Source organism: Pseudorca crassidens, chromosome 12, assembly GCF_039906515.1.
Source record: "Pseudorca crassidens isolate mPseCra1 chromosome 12, mPseCra1.hap1, whole genome shotgun sequence".
NCBI classification, from domain to species: domain Eukaryota; kingdom Metazoa; phylum Chordata; class Mammalia; order Artiodactyla; family Delphinidae; genus Pseudorca; species Pseudorca crassidens.
In genome coordinates, this window is record NC_090307.1 from 91,529,287 (window position 1) to 91,548,070 (window position 18,784).

General features: G+C 64.6%; 1 protein-coding gene across 15 annotated transcripts in view; it reads left to right on the forward strand.

Annotated features, from left to right (window-relative positions):
• Positions 1-18,784, forward strand: part of FBRSL1 (fibrosin like 1) — an 85,411-nt gene that overhangs the window by 37,118 nt on the left and 29,509 nt on the right. For 14 of the 15 annotated variants that reach the window (XM_067701285.1, XM_067701291.1, XM_067701287.1 and 11 more), the window contains exon 5: positions 15,577-15,606. The exons of the other annotated variant lie outside the window; for it this stretch is intronic. In XM_067701285.1, the coding sequence (XP_067557386.1) occupies positions 15,577-15,606 (30 nt within the window). The remainder of the gene's footprint in view (positions 1-15,576; positions 15,607-18,784) is intronic. 15 annotated transcript variants of the gene reach the window in all.

Sequence of the window (18,784 nt, forward strand, 5' to 3'; positions counted from 1 at the left end):
CTGTATTAAAGAGAAATGAGTATCTAGACTCCCGCCGGGGCGGGAGGCCGGCCCTGCCCCCACCCCGAGTGTGCTGCCCGGGGACGGGAGTGGAGGACGCCAAGCGGCAGTGACGCCGTGCTGACCCGGGCAGGTGTCCCATGCCACCCTCGGGGTGAACGTTGTTATCCTGGCGATGGCTGCCCACCCTGTAGATGAGGGCGCTGAGGCACGGGGGCAGAGAACCCGCTGCAGCGCCCACTGTCAGGACGGGTCTCTGCTAAGGGACGCCTGGCCTTGGCCACACCTCGGCGTCCCTGCCGCCCCCTCCCGCCCAGCCCCGCCCGCCCCCGGCCCCTGCTTGTCACCGACGGGAGGAAGCCTGCCCGCCACCCCGCCCGCCTGAGCCCACGGCACAGCACCCAGCCGGTTGCCTTTGGCACTTCTCCCGCCCTCACTGGCCAGTCTCAGCCGAGCCGCCATCCTCCCGCCTCCCCTGGGCCTGGGTGCATTTGTTCCTTCCCTCCTCCCCTCAAGACACCTGGGTTGAGGTCTGCTCTGCACCAGTCACCGCCCTTCACGGCAGGCTGGGAGGGAATCAAACAGCCAACGCCCCTGCCCCGGGGATAAGTAGCGTCCCTGTGGAGGCGGTGCGCTGCGGAGGAGTTTGCTTGGCGTGGCGGGAAGGCCTCCCCACCTCACCCTGACACCGGAGCGGCCCTGACACACACGCACACACAAGGAGCGGCCCTTGCCGCGGGGCCCACGTGGGTCGTGTGTCGGGAACAGTGCGGGGGCGGTCAGTGAGCCTCTAACTCTGGTTCCCAGTAGAGTGGTGGAGGGCTGGGAGGAGGGGGCACCTGCCTGCACCCTGGCCTCCAGGATGCCCAGGCTTGCCTGGGTCGGGCGGGACCCCACCTGCCAAACCTGCCAGGGTGGCCCCCGTACACACACACACACACACACACACACACACACACACACACACACACACACGAGGCACGGTTAGCTGATGGGCGTGACTGCCTCAAGGGGGTTTCTGGAAATGAACTCTGAGCTGTCGGCTGGGCTGCAGAGAGCCTGCCAGTCTCACATCACCTGCACTGCAGCGCCAGGGACCTCCACACCTCGCGTTCCTGGCACAAGTGGGTGAATAAGACGTGTCAAGGCCCAGCTGGCGCCCTGCCCCAGGGCCACGGGGGGGGGGGTGCTGCTGCGGCCTGTGGCGCGCCCCTGGCTCTTCCCTTCCCCTCGGAGCCTGGGCAGTGGGGCAGAGTTAAAACTAGCGGCTGGCGTGGCCCAGACAGAGCCGACACGAGGGCTGGCAGGGCCCAGGCTGGCGCTGTGCCCAGCCAGCTGTTGCCGAGGACGTCTGTCTGGAGGGGCGGGGAGGGGGGCCGCCGGGGCTCATCGTCGAGGAAACACCTCGACATCTGGGGTCACGGGAGGCTCCTTTCCTCCCCGTTCTGGGGCTGGGTGCCAGCTCATGGCTGGTGGCCTCAGCTCCTCTGACGTGGGCCTCCCCGGCGGGCTGGTTGGGCTTCCTCCAGCGTGGTGGCTGGTTACCAGGGTCCCGAGAGCTTGGAGGAAGCAGTAGCGGTGGCGTGGCCTCAGCTCCGGGTGGCACGGCGTGGCTTCCTGAGGCTGTGTTGTCGTAAGCACCCCTTAGGCTCGTGGGGAGAGGCTGTGGGTGCCTCCCCTCTCTGGTCAGAGTGTCAGCACCTCATGAGAGGGGTGCAGGCACCTGGGCAGCCTGGGGAAGCGCAGGAGCCCCTCCCCACTCTGACGAGGCCTCTCACACTCGGGGGCGCAGCGGCTTCCGCTGGGGAAGTCAGCCGTGCACGCGCATGTGACACTGGCATCAGCCCACGCGCAACCCTGTGAGGTGCGGCGGTGGCCGAGGCCAGCTGCGCTCTAGCCACGACGGCAGGGCCGTGTCCCGTGCCCCGCGTGTGCACGCGCCCACCACCCTGTGGCTCCTGCCGGCCCTCCTCCCGGACGTGCTCGTCGGGGCTCCTGGCTCCACACTCAGCTTTCTGCCCTGCCACCCTCTCTGGCAGGAGCGAACGGCACAGCCCTGCCTTCTGGGAGCCCCGGTCTGGGGCTCAGGAGGGCAGAGCAGGTGGCCCCCGGGGACGGGGTACCTGGTTGGCCGCCTGCAGGTCACTTGCTAGCTTTGCCCGTAAGCCAGGGGCGATCGTGGCTGAGATGAGGTGCAGCACGTGGCGGGGGACTCGGCTCTCGTGAGCCTTCAGGGGCGGGACGGCTGGTGGACGCGAGCGGCAGAGTCCTGCTGGCTGGCAGAGGCACCCGGCGTGCCCCTGGGCCGTCCTGAAGCCTATCTGCCCCCGTGCCCACCGCGGGAGCGGCTCAGCGCCCTCAGCCCCTGCAGCGCCCACTGCACACTCTGGCGGCCCGGGCCTCCGCTAACCCGCCCCGCTGCCCCCTCGCAGCCCGCGGCAGGCTCCGTCTTTATGAGGCGGGTTTACAACATCCGTTACCCTGCTTCTCGGGCCACTTCCGAGCAGCCGTAATTTGTACAAAAGCAATAAAAGCCTGTCAGGCTTTCCCTGGAGCCGGGAACTGCATCCTCGTCCCACCTCCGAGCACAGGACAGTCCTCAGCCGCCCGCTGGGAAGGGGTCGCCAGGGACGGCGGGTGTGCGGTGGGCAGTGTCCTCACCTGTGATGCAACCCCAGCCCGTGCCCAGCCAGCCTTCTGTCAGGAGGCACCGTCTGCCCATACATCCATCCGTCTGTTCGTCCATTCTTCCATCGTCTGTCCTTCACTTGGCCCACCTCTCAGGGTCCTGGGGTGCAGCTGTGCCCCACATTCGACCAGGCAGAGGACACGGAAGTCCTTCCCTGTGGGTTGATGGAGAGCCTGTGTCCCGCTGCCCCTGTCATCCGGCACCTCTCCTGGCCTGGCTTGGGGCAGGGGGGTCAGCACCGCCTCCTCGGCCAGTTGTGAGGGGTTCTGAACGAGGCATGTGGGTACATCCGTGGTTGTTATTCCCAGGGAAGCAGACCGTGATGTGTTCGCCTTGGGAGCCAGGGCCAGGAGGGGAGAGCGCCCAGGACAGCCGGACCGTTCTTTGTCGCTGACCTGGGTCGGTGGGTGTGGCACCAGGAAGGGAATGGCCCTCAGGGCCTCTGCTCAGCTTCCTGGGAGCGGGCACTGGGTGGGGGGCCTCTCTAGGCCGGGGGCAGCAGGTTCTTCCTAAGAGCGGTCTAGGCCCCAGATAGAGCAGGGACAGAGTGATAAATAAGAGAAGCAGGTGACCTGCACGGTGCTGTAGGCGTAGGTGGTGCAGGCACAGGGGTGCTGGAATGGGGGGTGGGTGCTAGCTTTACAGGGGGTGCTGGTGTAGACGGAGGAGCGGTCAAGGGCTCGGGATTTTCCCGGCACGAGCGGCCCCGAGTGGAGCCGTGCGCATCTGACAGGTCTGCCTGCCGGGGCTTCCCGTGGGCGCACTCTGGGCCCCTCTGTCTGTGGCCATCCTCTGCAGGCAGCCGGGTCCTTGGCCCCTGACTCTGCTGCCCCGCACAGAGGTCAGCCTGCCAGGGCGCGGGGTGTGCAGCAGGCAGGCCAGGGCAGCATGCCCTCCCCCTGAGGGCTCCAGCGTCTGGGCCCCTCCGGGGTCCTGGGGACCCGGCCTCCCGGCCAGGAAACCTCCTGCGGCCACCCTCTGTCCGGCCAGACGCTGGGGTGGGAGAAGGAGGCGTCCCGTGTTCCCCGGGGGTCCCTGGCCCAACCTCTTGGCCCTGAGCCCGCGTCGCTCCCTCCGCCCCACCGCTGTGTGCTGCTCGTCCTCTCAAGGAGCAGCGCCCCAGCGTGTGCTGCGGGGAGGCCGTCTGCGAGCCCCCACGGGTCACAGTCCGGTTGGGGTGGCACAGACCTGGGCGGCCACCTGCCTCTGGGAGCCCTTGGCCTCGGGGCGCGTGACCCGGCAGGACGGCTTGGCCCTCCGGTTGAATATTCTGGCTCCTGGCTCTGCTCTGTCAGGAACACGCTGGAGCCACCTCCGGGAAGGCCAAGTGTGGCCCCCAGGTGTCGATCAGGGATGGCAGAGCCAGAGGCCGCTAGCCCCTGCCCGCCTGGAGGCTGCACTGCCAGTCCGAGGTCCTGCGAAGCCTTAGGGGTTGAGCGGCCCGCTGGGCAGGGCCTAGCAGGGTCTCAGGTCGGGAGAGGAGGTGAAGCCGCCGGGCTGGGTGCCATCCGGTGCCCCAGTCTTCTCATCTGTAAGACAGTGAAGCCCCGGGACCCGCCCCACAGGGCTGCGGGGAGAACCCGCGAGCCTGCCAGGCGCCTGCTGTTACTCTCTGCGTGCGGCGGGTCGCTGTCACACTCCACGTGTCTGCCGAGGGCACCACTGAGGCCTGTGGCCTCTGCGCCGCCCGCCCTGGGGGCACAGGATAGCGAGTCTTGGGGTCCCTTCCCTGGTAGGGAGATGGTGGGAGAAAGCAGGTACATCAGCGGCAGGTGCTTCCAGAGAGTGCTGGCTGCTGCGGAGGGCATCTGGGGGCAACTGTGCCAGCGGTTAGGGGCAGCGTCCCAGGAAGAGCCAGCAGGGAAGTCGGGCCAAGGGCACCCAAGCTGGGGTGCAGGTGCGCCAGGGGCCCGAAAGGAGGAAGGGAGGGGCCCGCCAGCCCATGGCTTCAGCAAGGCTCGTCCCAGCTGCCCAAACACATCAGGCGTTGGCACTCCTCTGGGTGGGTGGCTCCATGGGAGCTCTGGGGAGTGGTCAGCAAGCCGGACTGGAGGCTGGGAGGCCCTCTGCTCGCTGGGGGCCTGAAGCTTCAGGCTGGGTAGTCCGGGCCTCGGGTCTGACACGGGTGTGTCACCCTTGTGTATCTTGTGCTGTTATCTGAGCAAGGGTCGGATTTAGTGGCAAGAGAGCATTCATTCGTGAGAAAACCTCAAGTCTCCGTGGCATTTTGCAACCATCTTTAAAAGGCTCCCCCCCACCCCCCATTATTTTATTTCAAACCGCAGCAGACCCACGAAGAGGCATCAGCCCGCTGCAGAGGCAGGAGCTGAGACGCACGCACCAGCCCGCCCAGCGTTATGGAGCCGCTGACGGGAGAACACCCGCAGCTGGCCTTGCGGGGTCAGGCCTTCAGGGGGCCTTGGATCTGGGCCCCCCTTGGGCACTTAGCAGGCACTGCCAGGAGAAGCTACCCCGGACACCGTACCAGCCCCTGCCCTGCAGGCACCTCCATCCCGATGCCGAGCCCCTGGCCTCCGTACGGGGTCCCTCCCCTCCCCTGCTCTCCATGTGGAAGGCTCTGGGACATTCTAGAAACCACTGGCCCCCAGAGCTGTCTCGTCGTATCCCACTGCTTTGTGCACTCAGCTCTGGGCGTTCTGCCCCCATAGCTGGGCGGCAGGCTGCAGGTGGCCTCACCCACACTCCTGGCTCCTGGGTGGGCGCAGACCCACCCTCTCCATGGCAGCTCGAGGCCCTCCACGGGGCTCTCCCTGTGGGATAGTGGGGCGGCTCGGGGCTCTCAGGGGGCCAAGGCAGCCCTGGGGCTGGCCTGGTGGCACGTGTGCCACTTTCCGTTGGTCGGCTCAGCCACGCCAGCCCAGGTCCGAGGGGAGGGGATGGGCCTCTGCCCTCGATGGGAGGGCGACCGAGAACATGGCCTGCTGCGGTGTGGCCCTGCCGCCTCAGGACGCCCCTCGCCAGGCCAGCGAGCTGCTTCTCACTCGTGTGTTTGTCATAGTTGCTGAGTAACCAGTTGCCCTGACTTAGTTGCTTAGGGCAGCAGCGCTCACCATGAGCGTTTCTGAGGGCGGGCATTCAGGGGCGCTTGGCTGCGGACCTCTCCAGAGCACAGCCTTCGGTGGGGGGGCGGGGGGGCGGTGAGGCCCAGCTCTGGGCAGCGTGGTCACTCTGCAGTGGGCTCTGGGAGGGCTCGTGGGGGCCACCACAGCCCCCTCCCCAGGTTCCTCCCCCGCCCCTCTGGACAGGCGGCAGCTTCTACCCCCGGCCCCACCCGTCCCGCCCCCTCGGCCTGCGGGGCGGCTGCAGAGGCGAGATGCGGCGGGCGCCCGCCCCTCCTGGCCCAGCCTGGGGTGCCAGCAGACCCTGAGCAATTCAGGCCCCTGGAGGCCCCGCCCCCCTCGCACGAGCCAAGGACTCTCGTCCAGTCTGGTCCTGTCCCTAGAGCCTGGACGCCGATGCTCTAGGGAACCCCTCAAGGCCACGGCCACATGTGCCAGGAACCACGGCTGGAGGGACGGTCATTCTGGGGAGTGGGTGGGTGACAGGCAGGCCGCTGGGAGTGAAATTCAATTATGTGGAACAGGTGGGGCTGCCAGGACCCAGAAGGTTAGGAATTAATGTTAACACCGTTCTGGTTAAGACTTTTTGTGTTGATAAATAATTCATAAGGCAGTTAGCGCTTTGAGTCTGACAACAGGAGAATATATTAATACAGTCGACTCCAAAAAGGTCAGCGGCGGGCGGCAGGGGCCATCTTTTATTCATTCCTGACATGGGATCGTTCATTATTCCAGCCCAGTGAGGGCTGCGGGGAGAGCCGCTGATGAGAAAGGGAGAGCACGTTTGGTGTGACCCAGCGTCCTAGGCGTGGAGGAAGGATGGACCCAGCAGGCCCCAGCGAGGCCCCTGAGGCGAGCCGAAGGCTGCAGCGAGGCCCCGCCTGCTCCCCCGCAGCTCGGGCGGGAAGTGGGTCCTAAAGCGGTGACTGCTGGCCGTCCCCACGTATTTGTGGCGCCCTCGCTGTGGGCCAGGTACCACTCCAGGCCCCAAGGTCAGAGGATTGAAGAGAACCCAGAAATCCCCGCTCTCGTGGAGGCCATGGAGGGGGGGGCAGATGGGAAAGAGGGGAAGCAAGTCAGAGGAGTGTCGTGTCAGCAAAATTGCACGGAGCGGATGAAGCAGGAAGGGGAGAGGATGTGGAGGGTGCCCTGAGGCTCGGGGTGCAAGGGTGCCATCCGAGGAGAGGCTCGGAGGAGGGGCCCGGCCTCTCCGGGTACCTGTGGCATTGGCGCTCCTAAGGGGAACGGAGTGCGTGGGACCCTAGCCATCACGTGAGCATTTGTGTGTCAGTGTGTGTGTGCTTGGGCATGTGTGCAAGTACGTGTACAGGTGTGTGCGTGTACACAACAACGTGAGTACACGTGTGTACGTGCAGGTATAATTGCAGTCGCAGTGTGGCCGGCCAGTGGCGGGGGGATGTCAGGGGAGCTGGTGGCCCGGGAGGCCTGTGGAGGTTTGGGGACGTCACGTTTGCCCCGGGAATGAGGCGGATGTCACTCTTGGCTCTCAGCGGTGATGCGGCTGCTGCTGTGTTGCCAGGAGCTGCTGGTGGGGACAGATGAGGCATAGAGCGGAGGATGGGGGCTGCAGGGATAGACACGTCTGGCCCGTCTGGGGACAGCAGATTCGCTAATCGGCTGGCGGAGCCTGCGCGGAGGGCTCAGGGAGGGCTCCCCGGAAGGACGGGGCTGCCCTCCGCGCCCCCTGTCCCCGCATCCTGCGTCGCCCCTCACGGTGGGACCACATAACCCCAGCACAGAATTAGAAAGCAGAGAGTTCGGCCCTTGGTGAAACTGATGGGAAGAGAAGTTGCTGGGGGAAAATGACTCGTTCGTGATGTGAGTGCCAGGCCTGAGTCCTGGCGCGGATGCGCAGAGCAGAGGCCATGGGGCGCTTGCAGTGCGTCCTCATCGCTCTTGGAAAAGTTACCCACAAGGAGATGCCCCAGTTCTCCTTGGTATCTGTGGGAGCTGCACCGGGAGAAAATGAAAAGTAACTTTGTGTTTTTCGTAACAGGGTCAAGGCTCTGGTGATACTGAGCAGGCTGTCAGCTTTGTGAACATTCCAGAATTATGTGAGGTGCTAGGCAATGCTGTGGGTACGGCCCCCAGCACAGGCAGAGCCCCACTCTGTGTGACACCCAAAGCGCCCTCTGGATACCGACCCTCGAGACCCGTGAGGGGAGGAGGAGGGTGGGAGCGGCCTGTTGTCAGGGCCTAAGTCATCCAAATGCTCATTCGTTCATTCCCTGCCCGTGCTGTCCGGGGTCTGTGTGTACCCCACGAGTCATTCATTCATTCGTTCCCTGCCCCTGCTGTCCGGGGTCTGTGTGTACCCCCCGAGTCATTCAGTCAGTCACTCATTCCCTGCCCGCGCTAGACTGCAGGAATGAGATCTTTGTACTTTTTTTTTTTGGCCTTGCCGCGTGGCATGTGAGATCTTATTTCCCGACCAGGGACTGAACCCGTACCCCCTGCATTGGGAGCGGGGTGTCTTAACTACTGGACCACCAGGGAAGTCCCAGAATGAGATCTTTGTTCTCAGGGAACTTGGGTTTCACTGGAAGGAGGCTGATGATAAACAAATGAGCAACTAACTGAAGATGGCTGCAGGGCGAGGTCAGGACTGCACAGGCAGCTGTGGAGAACTGCACCCAAGCCCAGCTCAGGAAAGGGTGGGGAAGGCCAGCCTGGCAGGGGAATGGGGGGCGGGGCAGCAGGCCAGTTGCACAGGCCAGGCGTGGGAAGGCCTGGAATTCTGTTCCAGGTCCTCCTGAGGTTGGCGGGTTGGGAGGGGCGGCTTTTGCTGTGCCCGCCTCCCCTCTCACTGGGCACCGGCTCCACCCCAGACTCTCCCCACTGAAGACAGACCACACGCTGGCCGCTCGGAAGCCGCGGCGTCCACAGCGACAGCTCAGACTTGGGGCCTGGGATGAAGCCGGGCTGCCAGCAAGACCCGCACCGTGTCCCCGGAGGCTTCCCTCAGAGGCAGCTCAGAGTCGCGTCTGAAAGTGCAGGAGGGGCCCCAGCCCCCCACCCCGCTGGCTCTCAGGCCCCGCGAAGCCCTCGGCCAGGCTGCAGGGCCATCTCTTCTCAGCCAGGCTTGGCGGCGCTGTGGCCCCCAGAGCTCCACCCACTGCCACCTCTGGCTCCGGCTCCCGGCCGGCGAGGCACAGGCGCTCAGGCAGAAGCGGGGAAAGGGGAACGGGCTGCGGGGCTCAGTCCTCCTGGCCCGGAGGGGCCTGGGGCAGGCAGGTGGGCCGTGTGGGCTGAGCACCTGGCCCAGGCGGACTCGGGCCCCTCTGTCCCCTCTGCACCCCATGACGGATGGCGTCCCCACAGCGCATCCCTGCTCGGTGGTCTCCCCACCTTCTCTCTGCTCACAGAGGCAGTCCAGGCTCAGGCTGTTAGGATGCAGTAACTTAATTGCTCGTTAATTGAGTAATTAGTGCTTTGTTTTGCTTTAAAGCCTAAACACTCAGAAAAAGTGACTTAGCTGAGTAAACAAGAATGGAATTTTCAGGATCCACCATCCAGGCATCATGCCTAGTTAATCAGGGCCGACTGTGACTTCCTGGGCCGAGGGGGCCAGGGGCTCTTTGAGGGACCTCAGTCCAGTCTTGGCCACCACGAGGGAGTCGCTGGCGTGGGGCCCTGACGATATGGGCCAGGTTAAGACTGTGGGTTCCGGAGCCCTGCTCACCCACCCTCCAGCCATGCCCTAGGAGGACTCCCAACCGCTCTGCCTCAGTTTCCCCGTCCATAAGCAGGTAGATCTGTGGCGGGGCCTAGTGAAGTGTGTGGAAGCAAGCCCAGTGAGCAAACACAGCATCAGCCCCGTGCCCTGTGGTTTTCTGGGCCTCTGCCTCTCGTCTGCCCCCACTCCTGCCAGCCCTGCGGTCCCAGGGCTTGCCTGGGGTTCTAGGGCAGGTGGACAATGGCACAGGGCCATTTGGGGCCCGGACCCAGCTCACAGCCCCTGCTCAGTGGCCATGTGGCCGCAAATAAATCCCTTTAACCTTTGAGCCTCTGCTTTCTCATCTGTGAAGTGGGCTTATGCCACGGTGAGCACTGGTGGCTGCGGCCGCCCTTGAAAGGAGGGTGGTACCAGCCTTCCCCAGCCGTGAGCCCAACTCCCGGCACTGCAGAGCCGGCCACCCGACAACCCCATGGGCACCCCATTCCGCAGATGAGACAGCAGAGGCCCCAGCACTGCCCTCCTGGCACCCCCGCCCCCGAGGGCCCCCAGGGTCTACTTCTGACAGGGAGGGGGTGCCTGGCTGAAACCCTCAGCCGCGGTGCTCCTTTACATGTTGGAGGTGCGCATACAAGGATGAGAAGTGGCCTTCCCACTGCAGAGTGTAACCGAACAGCGCCGCCTCTTCCCAGGCTGCCCGCGGCCCAGCGGGGCTCACAGCGCCTCGCCTGGCTCTGTATTTTCGCTGAGTCGCTCAACTGGCATGTGTTCTACATCCCCATAGGGCGTTTGCAGCAGAAGCGAAGGTGACGCTTCCGCCCGGGCTGGGGTCCCTCTGCTCCCCAGACAGTGACGCCCCTCTCTTCTCCCCCAGTTCTTCCAAAGCGGCTCCAAAAAGCAGAGCGTTTAATAAGCTGGAGCTGATGTGGGGCCAAGGGCGGGCGCCCCTAGCGCAGGCACGGACCGTCCACACAGCCACCGCTCCCGCGCCCGCGTGGCCCCACGGCAGGTCGCCTGACTGTTCAGGTGCCACACCCTAGTGGGACATCTGGCGGGACACGCTAGGGTAGAGCAGCCCTGGACAGGGTGCCAGGTGCTCACGTGTGAGATGCCTTGGAGCACGACTCCCGTGTCCTGGCGCTCAGGCGTGCAAAAGGCACACATGAGCCACGAGAACATGCCCAGCGAGCGCTGCCCACGCCGAGGACTGTGCCACCGGGGCTTCCCCGGGCGTCCCCTGGCACACCTCCGGCCACGTGGCTACGACCCAGGGCAGGGCTCAGCACCGGCTGCCCAGCAGCTCAGACCTTCCTCGCTGCCACGCTCAGGTGGCCTGAACAGAACGTCCTGTCACCTTCCACTCACGCACAGACCGCGGATCCTGCGTACTTTTTCAGTTTGCAGCTGCTCTGGCCTTTGCAGGTGACGGTGCCCACTGGGAGCCCGGCCCAGGCCAGGGGGAGGGGCCGGCCCTCCTTGGCCCCCAGCAGCTCTGCAGTCAGGGCCTGCTGCTGGGCAGGGGCCGGCCCACCCCCACCTCCAAGCGCCAGGCCACACTGACCCTGAGCCTGCTGGACCCCTGGATGGAGGGGGGGCCGCCTGAGTGAGAAGAAGGGCTGGGGCGGTTTCACACCCTCCTTCCAGCAGCCCCCCGGCCGCCCCTCGACCTGTGTCTCCGTTGCACAGTGGAGACTCCGCAGCGATCAGGAGGGACACCCCCGCCCCCATGGGTGACTGGCCCAGCCCTGGGTGCTGGAACGTCTGCTGGGGGCACAGGCTCAGCAGCAGGGCTCCCTGCCCAGGAATTTTTCATGCCTTTGTTTGGGGAGTGGGAGAGGCAGCCTTCCTCAGCGCTGCTGTGACGCAGCGGTAATTAACGTTCGCTCTGAGAGCAGAACAAGGCCCGTCTCTGCGGCTGCTGAACAGCCGTGTCAATTTGTGGAGGCCCGTGAGCCGCCCTCGCCCCAAGCCAGTAGCTGCCCAGGTTTCTGGAAGGGTCTCGGTGACGGAGGCCAAGCTCTCCAGACCTGCTGTGCAGGTGCCCCCAGGGAAGCAGGCACTGTCCGGCGACAGTGTCTGTGCCCAGGCCCGTGGATGGCTCAGGTGCCTCCAAGGGCTGGTCGGGTGACATGGAGGAAGGGGCCGGGGCACATCACGGTGACGGCGAAGGTGACAGTGCTGATGATGAAGATGACGGTGACGATGGGGGTGACACTGAGGAAGGTGGAGATGACGACGACAGCGGCTCACACTTATGAAGCCCAGACTGCCAACCAGCTGCTGCTCTGAGCTCTCCACCCACACTGACTAATTTAACCCCAAGCCACCGCAGCACGGAGGCCCCCCGTCTCGGCAGACGAAGAACTGAGGCTCAGAGAGGTGAAACGAGCAGCCACCATCACCGAGAGTGAAGGCAGGGGAGCCCCGGGCTCCAGGACCCACCGGGGGGCTCTGTCCCCAGCATGCGATGAGGGCCAGCACTCAGGCCCTGGACGCCAGGAGAGGCGGGGCGGGGGCCCAGCGGAGCCCTGCCTGGCACTGGGCGGGGCTGTGTGTGGGCACGTGGCTCCGCATTCCCAGTAAGACGCAGGGTCTCATGAGAAATCTCCAGATTTTTAAATATTGGCAGCGAATTTTTTTTTCTTTTTTTTTCTTTTTTTGGGGGGGTACGCGGGCCTCTCACTGTTGTGGCCTCTCCCATTGTGGAGCACAGGCTCCGGACGCGCAGGCTCAGCGGCCATGGCTCACGGGCCCAGCCGCTCCGTGGCATGTGGAATCTTCCCGGACCGGGGCACGAACCCGCGTCCCTTGCATCGGCAGGCGGACTCTCAACCACTGCGCCAACTGGGAAGCCGGCAGCGAATTTTTTTTTGAAAATTAGGCCAGTTAGGCCAGACAAAGCCTCATCCAGCTCATGGCTTCTCACGCTGTGTCTCAAGGCCATGTCCACCCATGGATGGGTCCCTCGTCACATCACGTCCGTGAACGTGGGCGACACGCAGTTAAGCCTTGGGCATCCCCACGTCACATCTATTAGCGTGAGTGACACGGTGGCCTGGGACGTGGAAGAGCTGAGCTTTGGGGCTTTGGGATGCGGGACCCTGAGCTCACATCTGCCTCTGACCTACACGGGGTGGTCTTGAGCTCCCAGCGGGGTTCCTCTCCCCAGCCACTCATTAGAGTCACCTGGCCCAGGCTTCAGGCTGACGGGGTCTGAGGTCCCTTGGGTGAGCTGAGGCGCACTCAGGACTGTAACCCTCTGGGCTGACTGAAGGAGGGGCAGAGGGGCTGGTCCTGGATGAGTAGTCCTACTGGTTCATTGTTTGCTGGCTCGACCAGGCTGGGAGGAACTGGTAGGCAAGTAGAGGGGCGTGCTGCCTCCGGAGCGGGATTGGAGCTGGGGGCGAGCAGGGAAGGGTACAGTTGATACTGGGCTCGCATCTGGGCCAAGCAGTGCTGCCTTTCTGGTCAGCAGCCGTCAGGGTCAGGCAAGAGCTGGTACTTCCAGGGCCCAGAGACGCCTCCCTGAAACGCTCAGGTTTGGGCCTTCAGCCATTCCAAAGGGGAAACGCTCATTCTTGGCCTAGTTGGAAGACAATAATAATATTGAGTGATGGTGGTGGTGATGGTGGTGGTGACAGTGATGATGGTGGTGGTAGTGGCGGTGGTGGTGAAAATACAACCACACGGTGTATCATGATGAGTACACACCCAGCACTGTCCCAGTGCTTTGCATGTATTCACTCATAAGCTGTACAACAATCCTGTAGGTGGGCTGTTGGCTCTGTTTTACAGAAGCGTAACTGAGGCACAGAGAGGTCATGGTACTTGCCCAGGGCTCCACAGCGTAGGTGGCAGCACAGCGTCAGAGCAGGCGTCTGCTCCAGAGCCCATGTCTTGGGCTCCCACCATACCCAGCACATCCCTTGGGGCCTAGGGGCTGTCCCCTGCTCTGTGGACTCCCCGCCTGGACCCGCACCCACACCAGGATGACGCCCTCCAGGACCCGCCCAGCCCAGCGCAGCCCCGTGAAGGTCGCCCCACTCAGGCAGCTCCCACAAGACAGATGGGGCTCTTTTTCTCTCTTTGTCCTGATTAATTGCCTCATTCAATTCCGACTGTATTGCAGTTAAACGTTAATTCAGTGGGACTTAATAACGTGAATTCATTTGCAGTGCAGCCTGTGCTGCCTGAAAACGGTGAGCTCTTTGGTTAATTATAGGCTCCGACTCGCTGGAAAGCACCCTCACCCCCTCCTCGATGTCAGATCATTTAGCTGTCACCAGTGGCACCGTCCGAAAGCGCAGACAGGATGGAACCGGGCCTGGGGTGGAGCAGGGCCAGGCCTAGGGGTGCTTGCAGGCTGCCCAAGGGACAGGTGTGCTGCGCCCGAGGCCCGGCCCCCTGACGGTTTGATGGGATTGCAGTTTCCACCTCAAGGGCTAGTTAGGCATAAAGAGGCCTGGTTGGGGGTGTCTGGCAGCTCAGCTAATTCTGCAGCATCAGAGGGGTTCCTGCCCCCCACAGCCCCCCTCCAGGCCGCGCTCCCACAGGCCACGAGCCCCCAGTCCCCCCACCCCTCCCTGCTGGCACAGAGAGCGTCCGGAAGTGCCGGTCATGTGGCCGCACGACAAAGCTCAGTCCAAGCTCGCTGCGCAGTGAAGCTTTGCACGTTCTGGCCACTCGCCTTTCCAGCCTCATCTCCCACCTCCCCTTCTCGCCTTCCTGCTCTGTCTCTGGGTTTCAGCCACCCTGCTAGAGCCAGCCAGCCATGAGGGGTGGACCTGGCCTCTCACCGTGGTTGTACGGCCAGGAGACTGGGCCCGTGGTCCCTTCTGCCATTTGTGAAGGGACACCCGCCCTGGAGGTCTTGGGCCAGGCCCTGCAGGGTGCAGTGCGAGGTTGGGGGCCAGAGGGTCCATGGGGCTGCTGTCAGCCTCAGGAAGATCCCCCTGTCCCCAGGGTCACTCTCCACCTGCTAAAGCAGAGGCAGGCCGCCACAACTCGGCGAACTCTGTCATTGGACCCACCCGGCCCTCGCCCCAGGGCGCAGAGGGCGTGTGCAGGGCCCCGTCGCAGAACGGGTCTGGTGGAGGGCCCCACGGAAACAGCACGTGTCTGTGGAGCACGTCCTCATGTCTGCCTGGGGCCCATCACCCTCCTGTGCGGCCCGGGGAGATTTATTTTCAGCAGCGTAATTCACTTGACATAAACGTGTCACAATTACAGTTGCTGGGAAGAGATTCTTTATGGTTTATATTCTTTTAGGGGGAAAATTGCTGTGGTTTCTTTTTAAAGCTCTGCTCACTGAAAATGGAAAACAAGGATTTGTTTGCACGATTTTCACAATCTTCCCTTAACCAGCTGCGCTACAACGTGGAGCGGATTCTGCTGGGGCACCTGCAGGGAGGGCAGGGGGAGCAGGTGGCCCCCACCCCGCCAGGCAGCACCTGCAGCACAGGCTGTCCTGACTGCTCGTCTTCCACGGGTCCCAGCCCTCACTGCCCCCCGCCCGCCCTGCGGCCCCTTCAGGCCACCCGAGGCTGGGCCTCTCTGTCTCCCTGCCCAGGCGGTGCCCGGAGTCCCTCCCCTGAGCCCTGGTCCTTCGGCCTCGTAAGCAGCCAGGGGCCCCTCGCATCTCACCGCGGCACCCCCGCTGCCTGGAGAGCTCAGGACCTGGGAGGGAGCCTGAGGGGGCGGGGGGGCTGCTCCACGTGTTTCCTGGGGTTACCGGGTAGCTCGGGCCTGCTGCGGCGTGCCGGTGCTGGCCTGCATCTGCCCGGTCACGTGCACTCCTTGTCTCACCTCTGCCTCGCCTACCCCACAACCGGCCCCCTGCCCAGGTCCTCGATGGAGCCCCCACCCAGGGCTTGCCTAGGCCCCCAGATCCCTCCCGGCTCCCGGTGCCTGGGCCCCTGGTCCTGCTGGCTGGGGACACCCCCATCCCAGACCTGAGGCCCCGAGTCGGGGCATGGGGCGGCCAGAGCAGCCTCCTCTGGCCCTCCCCCCCAGCCCAGGCCCCTCCCACACTCTCACCTTCTCAGCCCCTAGCACCTGACCCGCCTGTGGGGCGCTGACTCACCTCTCTCTCTCTCTTCCCCCCACTGCAGTGCGACAGCGAGAGCGACGGGGATGACAAGGTAAGCCTTCCACCCCCTCACCTGCCCCTCCTGCTGACCTGGACCCCAGCAGGCAGGGCCCTGGACACCAGGCAGAAAGGTCGTGGTTCTCCTGTGGGGTGTGCGGGTGACTGTCGCCTCCCTGACCTGGCTGAGGACCAGATGCGGTAGACATCCACGCTGGGACCTGGGACGCTGCCCGGGCCCCTTGGGACTGCAGGACCTGGCCTCAGCTCCTGGCCTGTCAGCAGCTGTCTCAGTCCAGGGTTCCCTGGGATGGGGGAGCCATGGGCAGAGCGGGGGCCACACTCTGTTGCGTTTCCATGCTGGGGGCCGTAAATATCACCCCAAAACAGAGACTTCCGCTAATAGCAACAGCGCCTGGCCCCTCGCAATTCCCTCCTACCCCTCGCTTTTCAGGAACAATGAAGTTTCTACTAACTCGGGATTTATGCAGTGAGAGAGTTAGCACAGGGACAGCCGAGGGGCCTCCCGGAGGTGCCGGCATCCTTCTGCGTTCCTTTCCGCAGCTCCTGCCTTGGCCCTTGGGGTGCAGGAGACCTTGGTCCTGGCCATCTGCAGGGCCCTGTGTGTCCTGGGGGAAGGGGAGGAGCTCTTGGCTCAGCAGTTACTTGCAGAGCACCTACTGTGTGCTGAGCTCTGTGTGGGCAGGGATGCAGCTGGGGGCGCCTCTCGGGACTGGCTCTCAGGGGCAGCGCCCAGCAGCAGCAGCCACAGGCGTGAGACCCAGCGGGTGCAGGCGCCTGGCACTCACCGCCCCAAAGCCCTGTGGGGCAGGGACTGTCGCCATCTGATGTAGAAGTGGAGACCGAGGCACAGAGAGGGTAAGGAACCTGCCTGAGGTCACACAGCTGGAACCCGGGCAGGCTGGGCACGCCGTCCTTGGTGAACGAGCTAGCAGCCCACCTGAAGGGCCTTCGGTGGTGAGACGGCAGAAGGTGGCCGCGCCGCCGTGGTGGAGCCCCTCGTCCTCGGGGTGGGGCCCCCCGCGGGTGGCGCTGGGCACCAAGGAGGACAAGTGTCCAGGCAGCGGGGCCAGTGTGCATGAGGGCTCTTCGTGTGAGGCGGATGGAAGGGCAGCTGAATACCGACTGGCGTCTAGGCAAGTTTCTGTGAACTGGAACGTGGTCCCGTCGGGGGGTCTGTGCGGTGTGAGAGCCTCAGTTGCTGCCTCTGTGGTGTGTCCTGACCTGCGTGGGCAGGAGCTGTGGACGGACAGACGGCCAGCCCCCCTCGTACAGGCTTCACGCTCAAGCACAGAGCAGCCTATGAGCACGTGAGCAAGTGTGGAAAGAACCCAGGCCGGCTAGCAGGGTGCTCAGGGTCAGGGCAGGCCTGCAGCGGATGCCTGGGGTCCGGATGCCCAGCCTCAGGAGGTAGGGCACGGGTCTGGGCTGGGCGAGCGTTCATCCCACGGGCCGGGAGGGGGCAGGAGTCGCGCGGCGAATGGAGGAGGAACAGGTGTGGGCGGCTGAGGCCGGGGGTGCGCCGCCCAAGGCGAGGGGCCCAGAAGCTCTGTGTGGAGTCCTTGCTGCGGTCTAGACCATCCGGGGAAGGTGGCCAGAGGGCAGGGCAGCTAGGAAGTGTCTGTGGTCCCGAGTGCTGCCCCTCAGCCGTCCTGTGAGTGGACAGGGTGTCGGGCCGCCGGTGGGCACTGGGACAGGTGCCGCGTTTCCGCAGGAGCTGTCGCTCCTGGTGTCTTTTTTTTATATATAAATTTATGTGTTTATTTTGGCAGCGTTGGGTCTTCGTTGCGGTGCGCGGGCTTCGCATTGCAGTGGCTCCTCTTGTTGCGGAGCACGGGCTCTAGATGCACGGGCTTCAGTAGTTGTGGCTTGCGGGCTCAGTAGTTGTGGTTCGTGGACTCAAGAGCGCAGGCCTCAGTAGTTGTGGCTCGCGGGCCTAGTTGCTCCACGGCATGTGGGAATCTTCCCAGGCCAGGGCTCGAATCCGTGTCCCCTGCCTTGGCAGGCGGATTCTTAACCACTGCGCCACCAAGGAAGCCCCACTCCTGATGTCTTTAATGTATCAGATCGCAGCACCTGGGAAAGTGCTGCGCTGGGCCATCACCTTCAGCACCTCCTTTAATTGCAGATCTGCAGGAAACGCTCTCTGAGGCCACGGGCTGCTTTGAGGGGGTGTGGGGAGGGGCTTCTGAGACCTTGAGGCAGCTGACTGCTCTGTCCAGGGGCCCCTTGGTCAGCGCTGGGTCTGGCATGTTTCACCCTCCACCCCTCGGTCCACCCCTCCTGCCAGAGCGAGGACCCTGGAGTGGAGACCAGGCGCTGGAAGGGGCCGAGCCAGGGCACAGCCCCACATGGCAGCTCCGACCAGGCACGCCGAGAACTTCTGCCCAGGGCCGTCAACCCCGGGCACCGAGGCCAGCAGGCTGTGACCGAGGGCTAGCCGGAGGCCGTGGCTTTGGCCTCCTCTGCATTCACGCCCACCCGCGCCCTGGCCGTGGCCCCGAGCTCAGCCTGGCCGAGGGCTGATGGGCACAGCAGGCGCGGTCACCGGGGGTGGCCCGGGAGCTCGCTCTGGTCGGGTCTGGGGTGGGGTCTGGAACCAGCAGTTCCTCCTGGCGATTCCCCGTGCAGCATGAGGGAAGCGCCCCACTCGGAGGGTCTTTGGGAAGGCCAGGGCCCGAGTTCCGGAGGCCTCTGCTGGGAGAGGCTAGGTTCTGCGCTGGGGCTGACCCCGTGGCACTCTCACCGGGCCTCGGCGGCCGGGGCTCCCCAGGAGGAGGGGCAGAGCCCAGTCTTCCCCGTGGTGACTGGCGCCCGGCGTGGCCATGGCGGTGGGCCCCCAGTGGGCTGCACAGGCGAAATGGGCATGTGACTGCCCCTGGCTCCGTCGCGGGCAGGCCTTAGTGGGGCCCAGGCAGGGGGAGGGAGAGAGAAGCCTCCCACTGTCGCCACCTGCTCCGTGAGTGATGGGGTGCCTCTGCTGGGCTATGGTGAGCTCTGAGCTAGCACCGGGTGACTGGGCCTGCCACTTGTGGGGCGATGGGCCCGCTGAAGTGGGCGGAGCCGGGCCGTGCTGCAGAGAGCCTCTCGGTTGATGAGCCAGGGAAAGGTACAGGATTCCTCCCCGGTCACCCGAGTCTGCCTTCTCCATGAGCACATGGGGCTTCTGGGACACTAGGGTGTGTTCCAGACAGCTGGAGATGCAGGCCAGA